This window comes from Nilaparvata lugens, chromosome 3, assembly GCF_014356525.2.
Source record: "Nilaparvata lugens isolate BPH chromosome 3, ASM1435652v1, whole genome shotgun sequence".
In the NCBI taxonomy this organism is placed as follows: domain Eukaryota; kingdom Metazoa; phylum Arthropoda; class Insecta; order Hemiptera; family Delphacidae; genus Nilaparvata; species Nilaparvata lugens.
In genome coordinates this window covers 22,767,093-22,795,018 of record NC_052506.1, presented here as the reverse complement: position 1 = coordinate 22,795,018, position 27,926 = coordinate 22,767,093, and the positions used below count along the sequence as shown (strand labels likewise).

The 27,926-nt window shown below is 35.3% G+C and overlaps 1 protein-coding gene across 1 annotated transcript; it reads right to left on the bottom strand.

Moving 5' to 3' along the window:
• Positions 1–9,610: 9,610 nt before the first annotated feature.
• LOC120350359 lies at positions 9,611–10,696 on the bottom strand. The gene is made up of 2 exons (XM_039423317.1): positions 10,078–10,696; positions 9,611–10,024 (listed from the first exon to the last, which is right to left on the bottom strand). Exons 1-2 carry the CDS (start codon positions 10,577–10,579, stop codon positions 10,005–10,007), a joined length of 522 nt encoding a protein of 173 aa, XP_039279251.1. The 5' UTR covers positions 10,580–10,696; the 3' UTR covers positions 9,611–10,004.
• Positions 10,697–27,926: the final 17,230 nt, after the last annotated feature.

Below are 27,926 nucleotides of genomic sequence, written 5' to 3'. Positions count from 1 at the left end.
AATTATCAGGCTTCAGATAAAATTTAAACAAAAAATTTTGAGTGGAAAAGATTGAGCATGAAAATCTCTACAATTGATGTTCAGTAACATTCTCACCTAAAATTGAAAATAAGCTCGAAATTCAAGAAAATGTGATTACTTCAATTGCAAACTGTTGATTCTATTAAATCATTCACTATGAAGAGATAGCAGACCTCGTGTGTTTCCAGCATTATTGTCCTGTCACCAGCTGGCTCAGATTTTTGAATAGTAGTAGACGTGAGATGCGCGGGAACACTAGCATCAGGTGATCAATTTTCATAACGGCAAGGGAAGTTGTGTGAGTGCGCCACACCAGATTTGTGGAATAAATTTTGGTAATCCTGGGTGGTAGTTGGTGAAAAGCTTTTCCTAAATTTTGAATAATGAATTTTGTAATGAACTGGACAATTGGTCTAATGAATCTTCATAGTTTGTTAAACACTCACCCAAATGCTTGATCAGAGTAAAGGAAACCATAGCACTGTACACAAGCACTGCTCAACTATGTCTAATTACTATTCTCAATCCAACAGGTAAAATCGATTTTAAAATGCTAATAATCATGTACAGAATTTCTGCAGCCTTTACTAAGACTATAGGTGTCATCCAACACCAAGTTACAGTGACTGCAATGGAAGAGATGGAGAGAGAGAGAGAGAGAGAGTGAGCGGGAGTGAGTCATGCCACTCTGCATTGTCAAATTATCAGGCAATACTCATCAATTGTTCTCACACTATTACATTACCCCCTCCTTGAAAGAAGAGGGTGACACTAGACTTTTAGGCTTTTTTCACTTGCACTGATCACTGGTTATGGGACACGAGAAGTTCTGGAAGTTGTTGTTCTGCAAAGTCAGTTGTTGGAGGTACCACCTCGGGCATGGAACAGCCCAACTCAGGCTCAGGACGACACTTGTGATTCCTCTGCCACAGGAATTGCACCAGAACAGCCCCAAGTAGAGTGACCCCCAGGATTACCAGAGCTGCTACTGCCAGAGACCCCATTGTCCCAGTCTGCTGCTTCTGCTCCTCCAGATCTGTGAAAGCCTGTCGGAGATGGTAGAGAGTGGTTTCTGCATTGCCAGATGGACTTGGCCAGTAGTGGTTCTCCTCGCGAGTCTGGATCAGGGCATCCCAGATGTCTTGGGCAGATGGTTGAGCCTCTCCTGTCTCCAACAAGAGCAAAGGGCGATTGGAATTTCCACCACTTGCTTCAGCAACTCAGTTTGGTCACTTGATCTGGTGTTTGGGAACATCTGGTAGGTGTCAGTGGACACATTGCACCCTGAAGCTGCTCTTAGCTCTCTACTGCCCTGGATGTTAGTCTGGGTAACAGCAAAGTGGTCTCCTTGCCGACAATGGGACACCAACTGCCTGCTTTGCTTCAAGCTGTAGATCCAGTGGGTGTTTGGTTGATCAAAGTACCAAGTGTCAGATGGTCTGTCAATTACGGCAATCTTGGGGCAGATGCTTTCGGCTGCCACAGCATTCCCCAGGAACATGTCACTTAGGCAGGATGGTTTGCGCCTCCAGAAGACAGGTCTGGTGATGGGGCATATGGTCATGATGCCCTTGCAACACAGGGCCACCTCCTCCTTGGAAAGGACCGCATAATCCTCCCGGTCTTGGCTGATCAGGAGATAGTCAGGCTGCAACACATACTTTAGTGCTAGACCAGAACTATCTGACATGATGGGGATGGACAGCCCCCGGAAAAGTTCAAACCGTCAGCCTCCAGTTGACAGAGGCAAGTCCACTAGTATTTTGATGAGACCATCAATGGCCAGCACACTGACTTCTGCAACCTGGTAAAATGCATACACACTTGATGGTAACTCACTTTGCACTCATTCTAATAAGCTACTCAACTTGAGAGGAGAGATCAGGCTTACAGTAAATTTCCCCTGTGCAATTTCCTCAATAGCTCAAAGGATATTTTTCAAATCAAACAAGGCTTTCATGGCTACTAATTCTAAATCATGAACTACTGATTATGAGTCAAAATACTTGAAAGATTTTTCTAACAGGATAGTTTTGAGTAGCCTTGTGGACCATTGGATGGCTTGATCCATTTCCTGCTCTATCCTCATTGCCAGGTGGTGGAGCTGTTTGGCATTTTTCAGTGTTGGGTGACTCAGCTGGCGAGTGATGGTAAGATGCTCTTGCTGAAGATGAAAGATGTCACCTGTCTGATGTTGAAGCAGCTCCAAGGTGTGTTGCACCTGTCAAACATTCTCATCCTCTGAGGTCCCAAACAGCAGCTTCAGGACTTTCAAAGGATGAGCTTGTATATTACTAATTGAAGTACAAATGTACTCATGGTGGTGTAATAAAAAGTAAGTCCAAGTGACATCCACCAAAACAGAGGTAAGTTTAAGGAAAGAGCTATGTGAAGAGCCTTTAAATGAATCATCATAGACCCAAGCTATCTATTACCTAAACCCCCTAATTTTTTTTATGGGAAACCCCCCTCTCTGTTTAAGGGGGTTTCTGTACCCAAAACTCCTAAATATAGATTGGGAAACAACCTTAGAAGTGATACTTTCAGTGTCAGTTAGTGTTCAATTTTTACTGTTCATGTTCACCCAATTTTTTTATCAGCTGCTCTAATATATAATTTGCTCCATTCAGATAAGATAAGCAACACTTTACATTCGCATATATAGAATATGCTCCAAGCTTACCAGAAAGCGAAATGGATATATGGTTACTGTAACTGTAGCCAGCCTTGGAACTGCCAAAGATATCTCTCACACACACACAACACACACACACACACACACACACACACCACACACACACACACACACACCACACACACACACACACACACCACACACACACACACCACACACACACACACACACACACACACACACACACACACACACACACACACACACACAGTTTTCTATGAAAACTCAATTTCCCGAATCGCCATTTAAATTTGGTTGAAATTTAGCTATGGCAATACACTTACTTAGCAAGCTGAACAAAAAAACTTATAATAATTTTTTGTGGGAAACAAATTTAAATGTGTCCCAAATATTTGGGGGAGGCCAGGGTGCCGGGGGGAAACATTTGAAAGTTCTAGAGGTTTTCCCGTAGCTTCCAGTGTAGTATGCAACAGATTTGGTGTTCAGTTTTCACAGCGAACTCAGTTTAGGCTGAGAATTTTTGGTATTTGAGAAAACCTCAAATTTTTTATGAAAACTCAATTTCCCAGGTTGCGATTTGAATTTTAAAACTATTGTGGTCTTCCTGGATATACGCGAAGCTTTTGATACAATACCTCATAATACTTTGTTCAATAAACTAGAGTCCTATGGTTTCAGAGGAGTCTCCCTTAAGGGGAGGAAGGATATAATTCTGGCAGCCGGCCTCTGAGCGCCCAGTTTAACATGGGGTGAAAAACTTATCAATCGATTACAAGCTTCATAGTAGTGCTTTCGAGAAATGGTTACATTCAAATCACGCAGATTTATAGAGGATTTCATTTGATGTTCAAATCAATTCAATATGATAAGTGGTCAAGTTTTTATTTGTAAAAAATAACTGTTAAATTCCCATAAGAAAATTGTCAATTTGGTGAAAACGATAATGATGATTACTAAGTTGTTTTTTAATGGATAATGAAATTGAAAATTGTTCAATGAAGTTTAACATTTCCTTTGTGATTCCAATATTTGAAACACAAAGATTTTATTTCTTGAAATTGTTAAAAAATAAATTTATAAATGCCTTCAAAAACTGCATTTAGCTGGCCTGCATGGTAGTTCCGGCGTTCTCCGAGGGAGGGTAGCACTAGAGAGAAGAGAGAGGGTATGAGAGGAGGGATATCACCTTCCTTTTCCACTCAGAAGGGCTGGTAGCAGGATAACAAGTTTGTATTTCTATACCTTCCAGAGAGAGAGTGAGTTTGTGTGAGCGAGGGAGTAGAAAAACACTATTGTTCATTCACAAAACTTTGTAAGCTAGTTGAGGAATTTTGTCTTTCAAGTGACTTCGACTGTCTTCTGTCACCTTGTCGACTAGGAATAGGAAATCATTAGTGTTTCGAATACGAGAAACAAGAAAGGATCAGTTTTGTGGTGTTCATTTGTGTCCTTGGTGAAACATGATTTTTATTACCAAGTCCAAGGGCAGCTGAGAGTGACAGGTCGGCAATCATGCTATTTTGTGCTGTGGACACCAAAAGGCATAAGAGTTGCAAATATTGCTAGAGATGCAATTTTTTGGGAAACAAAAATGTTTCCCAAATTGGAAAAATTCTATATGAACTGCCTTCTGCCAGAAATTGTAGATCCAAGGAATAGTAGATCTATGCCCATAAGGAACCCGCCCTACATTGAAAAGGAAATTGAAAAAGCAAATCAGAATAAACTCGAAAAAACTAAAAACAAAACTGAGTGAATCAGTCCGTATGAAGTTTTTGTAAATATATGATAGTCTTTAACCCTTTTCTTGGCACAACTAAAAGTATGGTTGGAAAAATTATTTGTAGTGTTTTTAAGACTATATTTTAATAAAGAAACATGGAAAATTTTTTTAAAAAATTCTCCCCTATTTCAGAATTTACAGCATGTATCACCCATGTTACATTGCCAATCCCTTAGCAAATTTGAAAAGTTCCATTATGTATCACCTGTGTTACATTGCCAATCCCATAGCATTTTTGAAAATTTCCAGTATGTATCACCTGTGTTACATTGCCAATTTATGAATACTGGAAATATTATTGTGAATAATCATGACAAGAGCTGTTCTTACTTGATATATGTATTTATATTTATTTCATTTTGTATAAAACTGTTTAATTACATAATATATTCCAAAAGTTTACAAAAATAGCATATTGGATCATGATTTGACTTTCGTTATTTTACTTTCAAATTGCATTGGAGACATTCAAGACATTAATTTTTTACATTATAAATCACAATCACTATACTAATACTAATATTACCTATCACTATTGCTATTCAGGTTTTTTTTTCAAATTATATGATAATAATTATAGTAAGTTACTCTACAGACATTATAATATAAAGGTACACCTTTCATTGACATTCATTTATGTCATCAAGAATTATGCAGTAACCCAAGAATTAATATTATTAGAATACTATACTTTCAAATTGCGTTGGAGACATTCAATATAATATAAATTTTCCTCATTCTTATAAACCACAATCACTATACTAATACTAATATTACTTATCACTATTGCTATTCATGTTTTTTTTTTTCAAATTATACGAGAAGTATAATGTAAGTTACTCTACAGACATTATAATATACAACTTTCATTGTTAACCTTTCCATAGTACACCTTTCATTGACATTCATTTATATTATCGAGAATTATACAGTAACTCAAGAATTAATTATTAGAATACATTCAAAAAATTATAGCTGACAGACAGTATTTTATATACATTATAATGATGAGAAAAGTTGATTGAAAGGGATTCTTCCTGACTGAACATTTAAATTTACAGAAAAAAAAACTCCAAGATCCAGTATTATTTGTTGTGATAGTTGAAAAAGCAGTTTCTATCTGTCACTAAACAAAGTCGCACATTGCACTTGATGCATGAAATTGTCATTTGACCTCCAACACACAATCGACATCTACCTCTAGAGACAAATTCTGCAAAATGATTTGTTTTATCAAATCTTATTTCATCGCTTGGTCTTGGTACAGCTGGTTTTTGTATTTTTTTTTAGCTACTGCAGATGTATTGGATGGTCTACCTACAAGCCTATCTTTCTTTGTTAGACTTTCATACACCAAGTATCTGAATTGTTTCAGCGAAACTTTTCTATTCTCCCCTCTACTTTTACAATCCCTTCTGAATAATAACCATGCATTATTTATACAAATATCAAAAGTTTGTGAAAAAATAGCTAGATAATAACGATGACTGCGGAACTCTGTCCGATATAATGCCACAAGCATGTCGGCTAAGTCTACACCTCCCATATGGGAATTGTAATGCTTTACAATTTGTGGGCAGCTCACATCTACTTTCTTTTTTTCAGTTTTATCATATCTTTTTATTTTTTCTACAGGATAGGAATCAACATAAGAACTTGCAAGCAATACTGGTTTATTATCAAACCACTCAACTACTACAACTTTTTCTTCAGAAGATACAGCTTGACAATAGCTCCCACGACCTTTTTTTTTCATTGTTTTATCATCAAGTAAATATTCCTCACAGCCCTTCAAACGATTGCCTCTAACAGTTCCCAAACTGAATATACCATAATTCTCCCGGATGTAATGGATCAAGTCCAAGGAAGTAAAAAAGTTATCAAAATAGATAACATTACAAGTTGGATCTGGAATTGATTGACAAAGAGCTAAAACAACTTTAGCACCCAACCCAAAACTTTCTTCTTCATCAGAGAAAGTGTATCCCCTAAAAGTGTCTTCACCACCATATACAATAAAATCATATATGAAACCAGACACTCCAGCCCGCACAAAAATTTTAAACCCCCATTTCCGATGCTTGTTTTTTGAGTATTGCCTCCTATTACCTGCCCTGGTACCTTTATATGGCACCATCATCTCGTCAATGCTGAATCTTTTTTCATGTTCAACTGCTAAACAATTATTTCTTACTTTTTCAAGAAAAGGTCTGATTTTATTATATCTATCTTTGATATCTGCACTATCATTATCAACAAAATGTAAATAGCGTCTTATTTGTTGATACCTCTTGAGAGGCATCAAATCTGCTATTTTGTTGAAGCGATAATTTGTGCCCCAATAATCTGTATAAGCAGGCATTTTTACAATGCCCATCATGCATTTTATGGCTATGAATTCAGCAAATTCATTTGCTGTCAAATTGATTGATTTTCCAGTAACTTGTACTGAATAGAGATTTGTGTTCTGAACTATCAAATCAATAATATCATTTGAAATTTTTTTTTTAAATATTCTATTGGGGATCTAATGCTATCAGGAATAGTAAAATTGAAATCTATCAAATCAGCTCGATGGTCAAATTCCCTTTTCACCCATGAAAATCTTTTTGGAGTCTTATTAGTTTTGATATTACATGTTTTTTGTTTCTTTACTTTTACACTAGGCAGTTTCTTTTTCTTCCTCTTTCTCAAATTTGAAGTTGATTGTTCTTCAGATTTTTTTGTGGAGGAAGAAAAAGTGACTGGATTAGCACTACTATTATCAGCAATACAGGTAGCTTCTGGTATGACATTATCAATGAATACATAATTCTCATCTTGATTGACAACTTCAACAGCCTCAACATTAGGTTGAACTCCTTGATCTTTGATATAACTTCCAATATTTTCAGTAGATAATATATGAAGATCCTCACCAACTTCTAAGTCATGAAGGATGTCTTGAAGTTCAGGAGGTAATGATGGAGCATCTGAACTATCCGAATTATAAAAATCATTTGCATGATGATTGAACAATTTGTCTTCTGGGTCATCTGAATTATTTCCATCCAGATCAGAACTCCCATCTTCTGGTGGTAGTAGCACTTTCGAGAGTATAAATTCTCCTCGGGAAGCATATGACAATTGCTGATTGTTCTGTAACAGAAAATAGAAACAAAATAATTAGTTATTTTTCAATTTTAGGACAACAGTTTAATATAGAGTATCCATTTGTTTGTAATCTTGCATTGTAGACTACTTGGCAATGTAACGTAGGATATACACACATGTGGCAGAATAGCTTCTTGACTAGATGGCAATGTGTGCTATAGGATACATACAGTTTATATAAGCTATAACTTTCAAAATGATCAAAGTTATAACTCATTTCAGTATATTTTATGAAGCCTGATATTTTTTCTAATTGATAGTAACAAAAAATTATCAAGAAATGCATATTTAGAGCACATAATGAGTAAATGAACTTACCTTTGATCCACCAACCAAACGATGTCCGGCAGCCATCTTGAATAAACAAGATTTTAGTTCAAAATACGCCCTCTAGATGGAAGCACATACTGAAGTTATGTTCAGATGGTGTATCTAAGATCATACATTGCCAAAGGAACGGCAAAATAGAATGCCTTTGAAAGAAAACATACATTCTTCTGAATGTATCACATATGTTACATTGTCATATAAATAGTCAATAAATATATATTATTCAATAAATATATAAAAGTCAATAAATATATATATTATTTAATAATTATTTAATAATTATATAATAGCCAATAAATAAATAAGTCATACATGTTATCCATTTATTGTTAAATTAAAAAAAAAAACATTTTCTGCATTTCCTTTGTAAATTTTATTGAAAATAGAACTTGAAATTGTAATGAATTTTGATAATATGAATATACATTATTTCTCATGATAATCTTTATTATGGTTGATGTTATAATAATTATGTGAAATCAATATTTGTAAAGTTTTTAGTATAGAACAGAAATTATCTATTTTGCTTATGAAATTCTCTTTTCATTACAGTGGTAGATGTATTACCTTTCACTGATAATAAAAACCTTTGATAATGTATAATTTGGAAATGAATTGTTTTATTGATTTCAATAAGCATTTCAATTCACTTCAATAAGAAATCATGTTATCACATACAGTGGTGTAATACAATAGTTCACTAGTATTATAATTCTTTGTTATTATATCAGGCTATAAATACCTTTTTCCATTGCATATATTTCCACCAATAGATTCATTGATGGAAATACCATGTAATAATACATGGAAATACTATGTAGTACATGGAAATGTAACTCATGGGAGAATGTATTAAATCTTTTTACATACGAGTTTTCGTAAGTTCAAATATATATTCGATGATATTCCATGATAAGGTATAGTTATATAAGTCAGAACCTTACCAATTTTCAACCTTTGTTTTTCTTATTGGTCTCACTGTTTCCAAATCAATGTAGGAATTTGCCACACTGCGTAAAATAAATAGGGGAAAGTCGTGTACCTTGGGCCACTTTTCTTTGAAGTAGAGTGGTTTACTAAGTTGTTATGATATTACCCACCTGAAGTTACTGTCAAGTTTGTTATGATTTTCTGCAACTTTTGACATGGAAAACAGAATTTTTGAAGACATTTTGAGCATTTTGTAATAAAAAACAAAAAAAGTCAAATGACCCAAGGTACAATGCGTTCATTGTACCTTGAGCCACCTCTCATTGTACCTTGGGTCAATAATTGTAAAAATAACAAACTGTTTGAATTGAAGGGAAAATAGCAATAATAAAAGCTGGAAATTCATTGAGTTAAAGTTATAATCTTCAATATAAAAAGTAATGATATTTTAAAATATGAAAAAGTTGAAAAATCGAAAAATAACAGGCAACAAAATATTAAAAATTATTGAACAATATTAACAGGCTACAAATAACCCTATATCTTTAATATACACAATCATAATTTTTTTTAATATGAGAAAAATTACAAAATTAATAATTAAAAGTATAAAAATATTGCATTTCGATGAAAAAATAATTATTTAGCACAAAAATATTTTTAAAAAACATGAATTTTTTTTTCTAAAATACATTAAATCCTGTAAAAGATAGAGGGAAAGTCATTCCACCTCTTCTTCCCATCTCTGGGTCAGGCAAGAAAACCACAATATCTCCATCCTGAACTTCACTTTCATCAGCCTCTTGAGGCCAGACAAAATGTGAAGTCTTCTTGACCCTCCTTGCAAATTTCACACTGGGAACACCATCCCTCACACATACAATTTGGCCTATATAGTGCTTCACTGTTATTTTTGTGGGAAATTTGACCAAGACCCATCTTCCTATTTTTAAAGGAGTTTCAAAATCTTTTTCTTCTGACTCCATCAACTCCTCCTCATTCTTCTTGATAAAATCGTCAATATTTATCTCACTTTCATTGGAGATGAATGAGGCTAAAGAAGCATCTGAATCATAATCAGACTGCTTTCATTTTTTAGTGGATTTCTTTTTCTCATCAACTTCACATTTCTTAAGTGACTTCTTCAAATTTTTTCTTGGCTGCTTCTTCTTCTTCTTCATTTCCATTTCTTCTATTATTGAATTTTTCTCAGGTGTGTCTGTAAGAATTCTTGATTTTCCACTTTTCCCACCTTTCCTGCTATCTTTTCTAATTTCAGCTTTAGGGAATGGTCTAATTTCCTCCAAAGACACTGAAGGTGTAGACCTATTAGCTTCAGTTGGAGAACAGATATTAGAAGGTCCAGCAGAAGATTCTACACTCATATCTGGATGAGGTTTATCACTCACAGAGCTTGGATGGAACTCGTGATCAGAAAATATATTAAGATTAATGGGCCACAGTCCTGAAGATGAGAAACCTGATAATATATTTGAGGGGGTAAAAGCCAAACGATAAGCTGTCCCACTTATTGAGGCAATGTCATAGACTTTGATGGTTCTCCCTGGATTGGTCAGATGCCAATTTTTGAAAGAGGTGCTTAAATATGCCTTGAATGGCCCATAGACACCTCTGTCAAGACGCTGGAGTTTGTGGCTACTGTGTGGAGGAATTGTGATCATCACAATTCCATTATTTCTGGCCATATCAATTGCTTCAATAGTGATATGACTCTCATGTTTAGCAGTCAATAAATATTCGGTGAGTGAAAGTTCCTCTTCCTTTGTGAACACTTGCCATAATGAACACTTATTCTGGTAGTTGAAGTCTGAGTAATTTGGGTGAAATTGAAGCGTAACCTCCAATCTTCTAAGCGGACTGCAATGATTGTGACATTAAGAGTCGTCAAGATCTGAATTGCAACTCTCAATGAGACCACCCAAACTGTCCTCATAAAAGACTCTGGTAAGCAAAAAGGAATGATATTTAAGAGAGTTATTGATCAGCTGTAGTTGAAATTGAATATATGAATTTATAGTACCATCTTGGAACAGGTAGGCTATAGTACCATCTTGGAACAGGTAGGCTAAATGACATACAAGGATTAGAATCATAAAGAATATTATAATGATCATGAATACGTAACAGACCTTCTAAAAAGTGTAATTTGGTTTGTTTTATTACCTTAGAATAGTAAAGCATGTACATACAATGGTGGGTCCACACAGTTGGACAATTATGTTGACAAATAAAAAGAGAATTCAGAATCTTCAAAATACAATGTTTTGAATTTATTGTAGAACTCCTAGTCACAAAAATCATGTAATTAATGAAAATCCAGCTGTTGCATAAACAAACAAATATTGAAAGTTTTCCACAAGACAAGAGAAATTGAAAAGGGACCGCGACGAATAATTGGGACCGCGGAAAAGTCTAACTTTAAATATACGACCTCAAAAAGTAAATATAAAAAATGTAATTTATAAATGTTTCTAAAAACAAATGTAAATGAAAATGGTTGAACAATGAATCAGTAAGTGCACAGAAGCACAGAACAAAATACTTAACTAAGAGGTTAGATGTCTTCACCAGCTGGCTTAAAGAAAACCAGTAGGATTTCTGGAAGGTCTGCGATGCCCATGGGCTGGACACCAGGTAGGCGTCGGCGTCAAATTGGACCAGATACCCGGACAGAACCTGCAACAGGACGGCAGGGAGCCGTGGAACCAAGTACCAGGGCGGCGTCGGCGGCGAACTGCGCTGAATCTTCAGAAGACCGGCAGTGAGACGGCAGGGAGCCGTGCAGAAGTTGAATCCACTCCAAGTGTGACCAGCAGCAGGCAATGATGGTAACAAGGGCGCTGTACTAAGCGTTACAACTCAGTAGGTTTGTTACAGATGGAGATAGAATTGAATCCAAGTCGGTAGGATGATGATTACAGATGTCATCACGGCAGGTGTTGCGCGATAATGCGTAGGCTTGTGCATGGACAAGATGTTGTTAGAGAAAACTAGTAACTCCAGGCAAGTGAATAGATCACAAATGTAAATTGTTGTGGTGATATGAACGAAGCACACAAAAATTCTGATAAACCACAATGGTGATGATGATAGTTCAATGAAGGTGTACACACGGCAGGCGCAATGTAACTTAGCAGCATACAAGTAGATTGATAGCCGCGACCCAATAAAGCAATTTCAAACATGAACAGTTCTAGGTTACAATGAGGTGGCAACTGGTGGCCAAAATAGTGCGCAATAGTCACTGAGAAAAGAAATCACAATGGTGTAGATTTCAAATGATGAGAGGAAATTACAAGGGTTGATGTAATTCCAAGAAGAATTGTCATGGACAGGCTTCTTCAAATCCTAGATGCAGGATAAATTGTAACCTTGCTTAGTAACTAGTTCAATGCAGAAATGTCTGATGCATAAATAATGTTTTTAATGCATTGAGTGTGATGGAACTATATATTTTCTGGATGATTGAAATTGTCAGGTGCTGACAAAAATGTTCTTGCAAGTGAGAGATTGCAAATAAAGTTCATGATGAAACAAATAACCTAACATGTATCATTGGACACAGCTAGAATTGAATACAGAAAATAAAGTTCTTCTGAGCCTTCTTCTAGTAAAAATAGTTCATTCTGGATATTATCGTTGTTGGATCAACAGTTCTTCAGAATTAGAAGCACAAATTTGATAAATGTCGAAATTCGAAGTTGTGGGACAAAGCACATTGCGTGCGAGTAATGTCGTTCAGTTACTTACAAGTTTTTTGACACAAATAATGATGAACGTTGAAAACTAGAATACCACATCGAGAATAGATATTTATGAATCGATGAGACACATTTTCATGCGAATTTGTCACTTTTAGATAAAAAGGGATAAACTTGAAACTTGGAAATACACTTTCTTTTGGCCATTCCATCGAGACGAGCAGGTAGGAAGAAGGCCTACAAGGAAGTGTACCAACTGTGAAACAATGAACCCACCAGCAGAAAAAATGGCAAATATAAATGAATAATGCTATAATAGGCTAAAGTAGGACTAATGCTGAACTAAGTATAATAAATCTAATTGATAAATCGATTGAAAATGACAAACTTGACGAATAAAAATTAAAACTATCAAAATCGACAGGGCAAATTGTGAACACAAGCACCAGCGCTCCAAGCGGCAGCAACCAAAACAAGTGGTGACACACAAGCACCAGCGCTCCAGGAGGCGGCAACCAAAACAAGTGGTGACTGCAAATGCCAGATTTAACAAGTCCTTATCTTCAGATTTCTTATGTGTGTCGATGTGACGTTGAAGGGTGGTAAAAGACACCGAACACTGCTTAGCTGCTGCTCTGACGGACAGTCCATCGGTGACAACCAACTTCACAGCTAGTCAAGTTGTCAACTGAAACTCTAGGCCTTTTTGCGCCAGTTTTGCTTCTTGGCATCTAGAATTGACAAAAAAACTAATATGAAGCCTTCTCATGATCATATGAAAATAGAAATAATTGTACCTTGGGCCGGCCCAAGGTACAATTATTATCTGTGATCCAAGGTACAAGGTGGTGCTTTGTCAATAGGTTAAGTTTTCTACGTAAATAAGCCTCATTTGATTGAAATCCCAGTATCATTAGAAGCTTCATTGAAGCAGAAATACAAATCAGCTGAAAGTTTTGGAAAGAAATACATACCTTGATGATGAAAAATAAAATGGAATTTGTCGATTTCTTTCTTCCACATACAGTCAACAAACAACATTCAGTAACAGATGAACTCCATCAGCTATAACCTCCAATTTTAGCTGTAGAACGCTCTAGCAGTGTTACCAACCAAATTAGGGAAAAAAAGAATTTTCCCCATTCATTTATTCCAAGATATGACTGGTGGCCCGAGGTACATTGTGGCTCGAGGTACACGACTTTCCCCTATAATTTCAAACTTTGGTCATTATTCAATCAATCAAATAGTTATCTATTTATCATTGCATTTATCTATATAATAAGAGAGAGTAAGGTTGTATTTGTTCGTGTGTTCGTTTGTTCGCATCAAAACACGTCAACTTGTGGATTGCATACCGGAAAAACGGGAATGATTTAGATCTCCAAATTTTGCACATAGATTCTAAAAATATCAATCTCATGCACCTGGAAGCCCAAATTTTAATTATCCTTCTAGATTTTTCAGAATTAATGTTCAAATTTCATTAATGGTACATTTGATTTCATTAAAAAATCATCAAATCATATATGGTCGAAATTAAAAAAGGAACATCTGTTTCTATATTGCTTTCTACCTGAAAAACATAGTTTTGAAACTTCGTTTTCCTGATGCAATGTTTAGGCCTACACGTGGCATGGATTATTAATATTTCAGCTAGAACAATTTTTGAGACAAAGTGCTAAATAAACGTCTACAGTTTCATCAATGCTGTATCGGCAATATGAAAACGCATGCAGTTAATATGTCTTTGAATGAAGGTGTTGTTATTTACATAAAGAAATTATATTCTTCCATTTTTATTTAATTCAAATTTCAAAATTATTCGAGCCCTGATAGAATGACTGACTCACTGTACAGTCAGTCGAAAATTTTAATTTTGGAATGAGGGGTATTTTGGCAAGCTGAGCAAAAAAATCTGGTGTGGCGCACTCACACAATTTTCCTTGCCGTTATGGAAGTTGATCAACTGACGCTAGTGTTCCCGCGCATCTAAATTAGTTTACTATTCGAAGATCTAAGCCAGCTGGTGACAGGACAATAACGCTGCAGACACATAAAGTCTGCTATCTGTTCATAGTGAATGATTTAATAGAATCAACACTTGCCAACAGTTTGCAAATTGAATAATCTTATTTTCTCGAACTTCGAGCTTATTTCCAATTTTAGGTGAAAATGTTACTGGACATTGATTGTAGAGATTTTCATACCTAATCTTTTCCACTTGGAATTTTTTGTTTAAATTGTACCTGAAGCCTGATAATTGGGAATCTAAAATCAAATTTTGCATAGATGGGGCGGAGCTCCTGAAATTTTTACAGATATGGGACTAGTGGCAATTGATAGAGCTTATCAATGACTTTTTTAGGTATAAATTTGATCAAAATCGTTGGAGCCGTTTTCGAGAAAATCGCGAAAAACCCTGTTTTTGACAACATTTTTGCCATTTTAGCCGCCATCTTGAATTGCATTTGATCGAAATTGTTCGTGTCGGATCCTTATAGGGGAAGGACCTTAAGTTCCAAATTTCAAGTCATTCCGTTAATTGGGACATGAGATATCGTGTACACAGACGCACATGCACTCATACACACACACACACACATACAGACCAATACCCAAAAACCACTTTTTTGGACTCAGGGGACCTTGAAACGTATAGAAATATAGAAATTGGGGTACCTTAATTTTTTTCGGAAAGCAATACTTCCCTTACCTATGGTAATAGGGCTTTGTATTTTCACTCCCAAACGCTCTCTCTCATAGCGCTCTCACTTCTCACTCAGAAAACTGTACTGTTTTTAGCCCTACACTCTGGTTCCTGCCATAGACTAAAAATTTTACTCCCTTCCGGGCCTTAAATTGTTAAAAAGCTATCTGAGTAATAGATCCCATCCCTAACCCCTAATGATCCTTAATCCCTAAATGATCAATCCAGTGTAACTAACTTAACTTCTGCAAGATATTTATCTCGGGCTACTCCCGTGTTTCGGATGGACACGTTAAGCCGTCGGTCCCGGCTGCCGAAAAAGCAGTCGTTAGGTCATGTCAGAGGCCCTGAAATTGATCAGTTGTGACCTGAAAACTCTGACACCAGACCTGAGCCAGCCAGGTCACTCGATATTATTATTATTATTAACTTAACTTCTTATGGTCTTCCTCAAGGTACTGTACTTTCTCCCATCCTTTTCATACTCTATGTAAATGACTTTTTTAATACAAGACTTCTAAACTCAACTGTGATATCCCTTACAGATGATACTGCAGCTATTTTCCACGGTAATTCATGGAATGAAGTTCATACCATAGATGAGAATAATATGCTTTTAATTAAGAAGTGGTTAGATGAGAATACCTTATGTTTAAATATTGAAAAATCTGGTGTGGCGCACTCACACAACTTTCCTTGCCGTTATGAAAATTGATCAACTGACGCTAGTGTTCCCGCGCAACTCAAGTCTACTATTTAAAGATCTAAGCCAGCTGGTGACAGGACAATAACGCTGCAGACACAGAACTCTGCTATCTCTCCATAGTGAATGATTTAATAGAATCAACAGTTGCCAACAGTTTGCAATTCAATAATCACATTTTCTGGGATTTCAAGCTTATTTTCAATTTTAGGTGGAAATGTTACTGGACATTAATTGTAGAGATTTTCATGCTCAATCTTTTCCACTTGAAATTTTTTGTTTAAACTGTATCTGAAGCCTGATAATTGGGAATCTAAAATCAAATTTTGCTTAGATGGGGCGCAGCTCCTGAAATTTTTACAGATATGGGACTTGTGGTAGTTGATAGAGCTTATCAATTACTATTTTAAGTATGAATTTGATCAAAATCGTTGGAGCCGTTTTTGAGAACATCGCGAAAAACCCTGTTTTTGACAACATTTTCGCCATTTTAGCCGCCATCTTGAATTGCATTTGATCGAAATTGTTCGTGTCGGATCCTTATAGGGGAAGGACCTTAAGTTCCAAATTTCAAGTTATTCCGTTAATTGGGAGATGAGATATCGTGTACACAGACGCACATACACTCATACACACACACACACACACACACACACACACACACACACACACACACACACACACACACACACACACACACACACACACACACACACACACACACACATACACACACATACTGACCAATACCCAAAAACCACTTTTTTGGACTCAGGGGACCTTGAAACGTATAGAAATTTAGAAATTGGGGTACCTTAATTTTTTCTGGAAAGCAATACTTTCCTTACCTATTGGTAATAGGGCAAGGAAAGTAAAAAACTGATTACATAACTTTCTCTGCAAATAGAGTGAGGCAGCCTAACGAGAATCAAGATTTGTGAGACTCCATTCTCAGTTCAATTTAAATTTGGGTAATTGTGATTGTCCCACCATTAAAAAAGTCAATAATACTAAGTACTTGGGAATCATAAGCCTAATTGATGAAAACCTTAAATGGGATGTTCATATTAAATACATATTTATGTAGAAAAATGATATATTTATCTTTTAAATTTTACCAAGTTAACAGAATTCTTAATAAGAACCACGTGAAAATGATGTATCATGCTCTTGTCAAGTTAATTCTGCAGTATGGCATAGTTGTTTGGAGAGGCTGTTTCAACTGTCATATTGCTGAATTATTTGTAGCACAAAAACTGATAATTAAAACTATATTAAGCAAACCCAGGTTCTATCCAACAGATATGGTTTTTAGTGATTTTGAGGTCATGACTATACATCAATTATACATAAAAACCGTAATTGAGTACTTAATAAAATATAGATCCGATTTTCCTCTCACATTTAAACTCTACACTTAATTATTATAATCTAAAGGCCACTGCTAACAAATATGTAACCTATAACACTAATATTGAATGTAAAAGGAGGCAGTTAATTTACATAAGTACTAAAATAATAAACCTCATTCCAAATCACTTTCTCATGGACAATATGATCAGGAGAAAAATTAAACTGGATATAAAAAACTGGAAATACAGTAATTTCTTCTTCCATTTAGATATATGACTTGATATTTCTGTTCCAGCATTATTTTTACTTTCCTTGCCCTATTACCATAGGTAAGGAAAGTTTTGCTTTCCAAAAAAATTAAGGTACCCTAATTTCAAGTTTTCCATACGTTTCAAGGTCCCCTGAGTCCAAAAACATAATTTTTGGGTGTTGGTCTGTGTGTGTGTGTGTGTATATGTATGTCTGTGAACACGATAACTCTATTCCTAATCAACCGATTGACTTGAAATTTTAAACTTGAAGTCCTTATACCATGAGGATCCGACAATAAGAAATTCATAAAATTTTATGACAATTAAAATTCATAAAATTCAAAATGGCGGATAATTACTAAAAAACCATGTTTTTCACGGTTTTCTCGAAAACGGCTCTAACGATTTTCTTCAAATTTATATCATGGATAGCTATTTATAAGCCCTATCAACTGACATGAGTCTCATTTCTGGGAAAATTGCAGGAGCTCCGTAATATTCTTGAGAAAAATGGCGGATAATCACTAAAAAACCATGTTATTCACGGTTTTTTCGAAAACGGCTCTAACTATTTCTTCAAATTTATACCATGGATAGCTAGCTATTTATAAGCCCTATCAACTGACATGAGTCTCATTTCTGGGAAAATTGCAGGAGCTCCGTAATATTCTTGAGAAAAATGGCGGATAATTACTAAAAAACCATGTTTTTCACGATTTTCTCAAAAATAACTTGACCGATTTTTTTCTAATTCATACTCTGTATAGTTATTTATCAGCTCTATCAACTGGCATGAGTCTCCTTTCTGGGAAACTAATGGGAGGTCCACACCATCCTTGAGAAATGGACTAACCTCCTTCTCGTGCATGAGGTAGGTTCATAAAAAGAACACATAGTCGAGATATTTCATCTGTAGAACAGCTGTTTTGACGACTTTTAAAAAATGACGACTAAAAAAATAATCGAATTTCACAATTTACACAAAGGAAAAAGTACTCTGAAAACAATTATATATACACATATACAGAAGTCTGATCGTAGTTCCAAATATGAGCAAGGAAAGTTGTGTGAGTGTACCACACCAGATTTTTTCATTAGTTTTTTTTTTCAGTGGACTCGCTTTCCTTTATTTTGCGTACCTATTCCTCTGTTTTCTTCCTTCCCCCCATTTCTCCCTTCCCTTTTTTCCTCATCACTTCTCTCTTCTCTTCTTAGCCTGCCTATCACATGGGAAACCATAGTTGGCTAGGTATCCCCTTTTTTTTCTCTCTTCTCCAACACACCCAACCACAAAGTCCATGGTTCTTTATATTTGTTTTGTTTCGTGTGTTTTAATAAATACATTGAAATTGAAAAATTGAATAAATTTTTTGTGGGAAACAAATTTAAATTTGTCCCAAATATTTGATGGAATACAGTGGTGCCGGGGGGGGGGGTGTAGAATTTAGCCTTCAGTGTAGTATGCAACAGATTTGGTGTTCAATTTTCACAGTGAACTTATAGTTTTGGCTGAGAATTTTTCGTATTTGGGATAACCTCAAATTTTTGATGAGAACTCAATTTCCCGGGTTGCGATTTGAATTTGGTTGAAATTTAGCTAAGGCTATAGGCTTATCTCCGGGGGCTGAACAAAAAAGCTTTTATCGAATTTTGTATGAGAGGCTGATTTCAAATGACGAAAAAATTTGGGGGTCTCTAGGGGGCCAGGGGGGTAAGTTTCGTGATTTGGAGGTTTTCCCATAGCCTCCAGTACGTTCCCTAACTGATTTTGAGGTTGGTTGTCCGTGACAATCAGCCGTATTGGCTGTGAATTTTATGTCTTTGCAGCTTTAATATAATAAGATTCAGCTGTCAACACCTATTTTTTCTTCCTCTTTTATTAAAAAAAAAATTGAAGTCTTCAAAAAAATATCATGTTCAATAATTTTAAAAAAATGTTACTGATTCATTTTTATAGAATAAATAAAGATAAAATTTAGTACTACAAGTTTTATATTTTTTTAATTTGAATAAAGTAGCCCATATAAGTGAAGTGATTTTATAATATTCATCAATATATCAGAATGAAATATAATATATTTTATTCTGATTCAGTAATACATTTACATTTATATATATATATATTATACATTTTTATTTATATATATATATATATATATATATATATATATATATATATATATATATTGCTATTTATAGTAATATATATATTGTCACCTTCAGCTTGGCATTTGCCATTTTATTATTCGGGTGAAATGCTGACATTTTAGTTTCTCCCATACTGGGGCACAGTCTCCATTTTCCAGAATGAAATTATAATCGTTCTCTCTATTTCACTTAGGATTGGACTTCCAGCCTTGGCCTTCTGATGTGGACTGCAATAACAAGTTATACAGAATTATTGTAAATCCTTCTGGAAGGTGAGTCATTTTATTCACATCATTGTGGTTCGGAATCCTCCTAATAATACTATTCGAATGGATCACACTCATCTTATTTTTTTTTCTTACATTACTTGTGTTCTGTGTACAAATCCAGCTCTGATTTAAATATAATTTTATCTAAAAACTGAAGAACTCGAAAGAGAATATATGTTTGATCTAGTATTCTCACCTTCTCTTAAAACTTTATTCAATGAATAAACTTTATTCAATCAATAACAAACATGGAAGTTGTAGTGCTGCTTCTGTTATAACAAAAGCAGAACCTTTGCTTTTCTAAGAAACTGTCATCTAAAAACAGACTAAAAAGTCCAAAAAGACTGTAAAGAATCAAATCTATTATAAGTGCAGTAAAACGAAGTGGTTCAATGTAGAAAAATAGTGCAAATAATTGATTTGGTAGAAGATTTTGGTCACGTTCAACACCACTGATCAATTCCATGTGTTTTTTTTATGCTCAGTAAAAAACCTGATCACAGATCTGTGGCACTGAACCACAGAATGGAAATTTTGCTATAGTGAGGTCCACGTTATAATGACAGTATTTGATCAACTTTGGTTTTGCTATCCTTGTCTACCATTCGACAAAGCCGGTGGTACTATCCTTTTCTAGGTCCACAACGATGCCAATTATGTTTTTGACAGTGTAGAAATATAATTAATTAATGCAGAGAAACGGCATCGCTATTCTATCTTTTTCCACTGCCATTATAACGTGGACCTTACTATAGTATCCTGACGCCAAAATCCGCCATCTTGAAAGAAAGTCTAGCATTGTAATAGTAGCGGTAATTTTAATTTCTAACAAGATGGCGCAGTCACATGACATGGTCTTGGTGCACTCAAGTCTTGGTGTCATGCAAAATGCATTGGTTGGATTGATACTTTCCATTTTGTATGTATTCTGTGGCTGAACGATTGCTCATGACTGACATATGTTTCCTCTGCTGTTCATACCTGTACATGTATTTGTAAACAAAACTAGAACCTAACCTATTTCATTGTATCCTATTTTATATTAAGCGAGCAATTTCTGTATATCTTATACTATTAACACTTTGACTGCCGCGTGAGTCCACAGTGGACTCACGTTGTTTTTTTTTTTTTTTTTTTTTTTAAGATTACGTCCTAAAGACTCCAGTCATGGAGTATAAGACAAGTCATGTTATTACATAATAATTCTAACACTAAGTAGTTCAACCTAGTTTAGGTTTGAAAGGAATTCTTGTACACTATAAAAAGCTCTATCAACTAAATATTTTTTAATTTGTTTTTTGAAAATCTTCAAATCATCATTACTTTTCAAGATTTGAGGTAGCTTGTTATAAAATTTCCTACCAATATAATCTGGTTTTTGTTCAAATAACCTACTATTGTGACCCATTATATGATAATCTGCTCTGTTTCGCGTATTATACTCATGAACATCTGAATTCTGGATCACACCACTCGTTTTCACATGCATTACAACTTCATATACATACAAAGATGGCACAGTTAATAGACCAAGCTTTTTAAATAAAGGCCTACAAGAGTCTAACCTATTCACTTTCTCTATACATCTGAGTGCCTTCTTTTGAATCTTAAACACCCTGTCCATATTTTGTTGAGATGAATTACCCCATACTAAAATAGCATACCTAATATGAGATAGTATAAGTCCATGGTAAGCAATTAACAGTAGTTTTTTATCATTCAGCATAGCAAGCTGCCGCAGGACAAATACCCCAGATGATATCTTATTACATATCCTCTCAATGTAAGGATGCCATGTTAATTTCCTGTCCAATAAAATTCCCAAGAATGCTACTTTCTCTTCTTGGTCTAATTCATTTTCCTCTACAAACACATTTATTTCTCTATCCTCTACTGAATTATATTTACTTTTGAATTGTAGGAATTGACATTTCTTACTATTTATTGTTAATTGCCTTTGCTTCAAGAATTGGACAATTGACTGTACTCCAGTAAAAGCATTTATTTCTAGACTATCTAATAAATAATTGTTAAAGATAAGCGATGTGTCATCAGCAAACACAGAGCTCTGTGATCTTTTAACTCTTTTGGTAATTGGTTCACATACAACAGAAACAGTAAGGGACCCAGAATTGAGCCTTGAGGTACTCCAGCCTGGACCTCCAGTTTTTGAGATTTAATTTTTACTATTTCATTCCCATCCACCTTGGTAAGCTCAACACACTGGTTTCTACCTATGAGATATGATTCAAACCATTTTAGTTCTATACCATTCACACCTACAGTTTTTAGTATTTCCAATAATATTCTATGGTTCACACAATCAAAAGCTTTGGATAAATCAAGAAATATTGCGGCTGCCTTCTCACCTGAATCTATTATATCTATTAGTCTTTCAACAAGGGATACTATTGCAGTCTTAGTAGATTTCCCTTTCTGGAACCCATGCTGTTCATCACATATGAAATTAATTTCTTCCAGGTGCATCAATAGCCTATTTAAAACTACTCTTTCAAAAATTTTACTTATTACATTTAGAATACTAATTGGTCTATAATTTTCAACTCTTTCAGAATCACCGCTCTTGAAAATTGGCAAAATTTTTCCTTGTTTCAGATCATCAGGGAAAATACCCTGCTCTAGTGAAGTATTAAGGAGATGCAATAAAGGGTCCAGTAATTCATTTTCACATTCTATTAAAATTTTGCTTGAGACCCCATCCAATCCTACTGTTTTTTTGTTATTCAAATTTTTTATTATTCTTGACAACTCATCTCTTGATAATGGATGAAATTTAAATACCTTTTCAATTTTGTATTGAGCCTACTGGCCGCGTGAATCCAAGGTGGACTCACAGGCACTTCTTTCAGAAAAGGCTGTGTGATGTCACAGTGGCTTCACATTTCCTATGCATTTCAATACTATTCGAAAGTGCATGGCCAGTAGGTACTAAAACTGCCATGGCCTGGTCATATGAGTGTTTGTTCTATTTTTATTTTGCATAAAAGTAAAAATCCATCACAATCCCTTTTAAATATTTGAAATAATATTTTTCCATTTATTTCATTTCTAATTCCACATAAAATCAGCTGTTTCTTTTTAGCTTCAATAACATATTTTTGTTTCACAAGGAGTTGGTAACATTGCTATCAAGAAGCTTCCTTCTGTATTGATAACCTATTTTCAATAATTATTGAAACTTGTTTCCATGAAGTTTGTTAGTGGTGATTGTGATGGTGAAAAGTTTCTGAAATGGCAAGTGACTATCAATCCAAGCAAGTTCGTATAAATAAACTTTTACAGCACTTATTATCTGATGAAGAGTCGGATTATATTGAAGAGTTAGATGATACTTATTTGTCTGATGAATACAAACCTAGTGAAAATGGTAATAACTCCAATGAAGAACAACCTCAACAAAAAAAAAAATGAATGAATAGAATCATGTTCGGTTTATCAAAAGTCAATAAATAAATAACGAGCAAAGCTCGGTGGCCCGATATTAAACATCTAAACAGAAATTGCTTGTTTAACACTTTGACTGCCACCTATACTTGAGAAAAACTTCCATTCTGGCCAACCAACTTTTCTCTTATATTATTTCAAAATGACGTATGTAATGAACAAATATCTAGTCCAAAATAGTTTTCGACTAAAATTGAAGCTGTTATTTCAATTTTAAATTGTGGTGACGCATTGGTCTCACGCGGCCATAAGTGGTCCTGGAGACCACATGAGCCGCGTGAGATCAACGTGTCACCACACTTTTCTAATCATTTTTCAGGTCTTGTGAAGAAATAAACAATTTCAAATGTATAAATCTTTTCTAATAATATTAAAATATTAATTCACACACAATAAAGAGTATTTATCTTGAAAAAACAATCACTATCGGAAATCAGGAATTCACTTATCATTCTTTCAATTGTATTAGTTATTGAAGAATCTATTGGTGGATGTGCACTTGTAGAAGCAACTGGTTCGCCTACATTAGAATTTCTGACAGTTTTTTTTTTTTTTTTTTGTTGAGGTTGTTCTTCATTGGAGTTATTACCATTTTCACTAGGTTTGTATTCATCAGACAAATAAGTATCATCTAACTCTTCAATATAATCCGACTCTTCATCAGATAATAAGTGCTGTAAAAGTTTATTTATACGAACTTGCTCGGATTGATAGTCACTTGCCATTTCAGAAACTTTTCACCATCACAATCACCACTAACAAACTTCATGGAAACAAGTTTCAATAATTATTGAAAATAGGTTATCAATACAGAAGGAAGCTTCTTGATAGCAATGTTACCAACTCCTTGTGAAACAAAAATATGTTATTGAAGCTAAAAAGAAACAGCTGATTTTATGTGGAATTAGAAATGAAATAAATGGAAAAATATTATTTCAAATATTTAAAAGGGATTGTGATGGATTTTTACTTTTATGCAAAATAAAAATAGAACAAACACTCATATGACCAGGCCATGGCAGTTTTAGTACCTACTGGCCATGCACTTTCGAATAGTATTGAAATGCATAGGAAATGTGAAGCCACTGCGACATCACACGGCCTTTTCTGAAAGAAGTGCCTGTGAGTCCACCTTGGATTCACGCGGCCAGTAGGCTCAATACAACGTGAGTCCACTGTGGACTCACGCGGCAGTCAAAGTGATTGGGGAAGTACTAACAGGCACAGCCCAAAACTGTTTCGTTACCGAATTTTGTTTTATACACTATAAATAGTCCAGAAAGTAGGTTATGTTCTATACACTTGAATTCAGGTTCAATTTTCTGTTCAAACATTTGAAAACAAAAAATGTATAATTTAGATTATATACAAACCAGATTCAATAACAAAATAACACTCACTAATCACTTGAAATTGTCAAATAATGATCAACTTTGAAAATTATTATATACTCTAGTTTAGGAGGATTATCATGTCATGTCAACAAATCAGATTATGTTGATCAAATCGATTAAATTGTCTAGCTAGATAAAATTTCTCGCTGATTGATTATGATTACACAGCTGGAAATAATTCTGTTTCTCTCCCACACAGGCACACACATCTTCTGTTATCGAGAGACAACGAAATTATCATCTGTTTTCCAAGGATGAATTATCCTTTTAATATCGTTCAGCGAGTTTTCCAAAGAATGAGATTCAGTGCAATCGAATCTTTATATCATAAAACCTACTATGTTCCAAATTTTGTGAAAATCGTTAGAGCCGTTTTCGAGATCCGTAAAACATAGATAACCAGATAATTAAAAAAATAGCCAGATATAAAAATAACCAGTTATAAAAATAGCCAGATATAAAAATAACCAGATATATAAATACAGAAATTGCTAGCTTAATATAATAGGATATGTTTATATATCTGTATGTGACCGGATCTCGAAAATGGCTCTATCGATTCCCACAAAATTTGGAACAAAGTAGGTTTATGTTATGAAAATTCGATTGCACTAGATCTCAACCCTGGGATAACTCACTGAAGGACATTAAGTTTCGGTTTCTGAGCTCGGGATTTAGCTAGGTTTAATTCACAGTTTTTATAACGGTAGTCACATTTTTTATTTTCTCATTTCTATAATTGGAAACGTTTTTCCTTGACGAAATTAAACGTTTTTAAATAATTCAAAATAGCTGAAACTTTACACTATTTTCTCTTTATTTTATTTTGTGTTTAATTTTCTAGTTATTTGAAATTTAATTCAAACGTGACTTTGACAATGACTACGATTACGCCCCGTTTCGGAAAGCCAATTTTCTTACTCCAGCTGTTTAAAGCTAGAACTTAGCAAAATCCCGAGCTCGGAAACCGGCCCTGAAAGGATAAATAAGTCCTTGGAAAAATAATAATCAATAAAAATGGAAAACCATCAAGTGATTGGAGTTGTTTTAAATGCTTTGGAAGATAATTTTAATAATATTTTAAATGTTATTGAATTTATGTAATCATCAATCCTCTGCTCCCAAATAGATTATAATGGAGTACATTATAATATTGTAAACCACTTTGTATTCAGCCATGTTTGTTTACGTTCAGCAAGTAATCAGTAGAAAAGAACGATGAGCTGATCAGTGAACGAACCGGATATGAAGTATTTTTTTCTTATCAGTTAGACCAAAGACTTTGAAGAGGTAGACCCACAATGCCTATGCCTTATGCCTTCCCAATGCTCTTACTTGAAATTCATATCCAGTTTATTTACTTGATTCAATTGAGGGATTTTAGCGCGAGATATCTATATAATAAGAGAGAGTAGGGTTGTGTTTGTTTGTGTGTTCGTTTGTTCGCATCAAAACATGTCAACTTGTGGATTGCATACCGAAAAAACGGGAATGATTTAGATCTCCAAATTCTGCAGATAGATTCTAAAAATATCAATCTCATGCACCTGGAAGCCCAAATTCCAATTTCCCTTCTAGATTTTTCAGAATTAATGTTCAAATTTCATTTATGGTACATACGATTTCATAAAAAAATTAAAAATTACCAAATCATATCGAAATTAAAAAAGGAACATCTGTTTCTATTATTGCTTACTACCTGATACCACTTATCTCAATAATATTTTATAAATAAATTTGATATTTTATAAATATTTTTAATAATAATGATAAAATTTTTATTATAGATACAATAATAGTAGCCTATTGTTTGATAATTAATAAATATTCTCATTTTCACAAACTCTGTATAATAATATATGGTGAATGTGAATAAGCTGCATCAAAGAAATTATCTTAAAAACATCTGTTTAGAAAAAACATAGTTTTGAAACTTCGTTTTCCTGATGCAATGAAATGCATACACGTGGTATGGATTATTAATTTTTCGCCCCACTTGGATGTAATGAGCTGCTTTTTGTGCATCATATGGAGGCCGAAAATGATTGTTTTCTGACCAGGCCGGTAAAATTTTTGCGGCCCTAGGGCTGTAAAATAACCTTTAAGTCAGCTGATTCTGATTTGATGTGAACGTGTTTACAAAATAGTTTATGAAACTGAATCAGTTTATGCTTCTAGAATTGAATAAAGTATTCTGCAATAAGGTACTATCATTTTATGATATGGCGGACGGTGTGGCTCGTTCATCAATTGGGCTAGTCAGTTGGGTCGAGCGAGGGGTTTGTTACCACTGTCTAAAAAAATGGCTTCTGGTGGCCCTGAAAAGGGCTAAGTTTGTTGCTGGTGGCCCTGAAAAGGGACCAAGATTGTTGCTGGTGGCCCTAAAAGGGACCAAGGCAGGCTAGATGTTTAGTAGTTGTCGACTGGCGCGATACCACGCCGCGCGAGGGTCCCGGGCAGGTCCATCTGGTGCGAGCGCAGGCCGGCAGGGGCTCAAGTCAATGGTTCGCAGTCTCCACTCTGGTTTACCCGGGCTACGGAGAGGGCTGACCGGGTGATCTACTAGCCAGAGGTCGTGCCGAGTCTCCGCCGGGAGGACCTCCTCGACCACTTCCTCGTTTAGAAGGGGCCTTCGGTCAAACCCCAGGCAGGCAGGGTCGTAGGCTTCCGCTGCACACACTCCGATGTCGGTTCGGTACCCAACCCGCACATCCAGAACCGCGCGCCAGTTGTTAGGCTGGGGCGCTAAGTCTTGGGGCGCAGCTGGCGCGGCGGTGTACAGCCTCAGCCTCTCTTCCACCTGGCGAAGCCGATGTAGGGCCCTCCTCTTCTGGATTCGGCGGCCGGCTCGGTTCCTCCTAGGCATCGGCTGGGTAGTAGACAAGGAAGACACCTCAGGTTGCGGTTAGTCTCGCCGTGGTTCCCTCATTGGCCTGCTCGCTGCTCTGCTCCTGGTCTCGGTAGTGGTCTCGGCTGGTGGTCTCGGCTGGTGGTCTCTTCTGGCTCTTCAGTGGAAGGCTGCTAGTGAGCAAGTGCTA

Coding starts and splice junctions, on each gene's coding strand:
- LOC120350359 (XM_039423317.1), bottom strand. CDS start 10,579: ATGGCCAGAAATAATGGAATTGTGATGATCACAATTCCTCCACACAGT. Junction 10,025..10,077: donor TACAGACACACCTGAGAAAA/ATTCAATAATAG, acceptor CAGCCAAGAAAA/AATTTGAAGAAGTCACTTAA.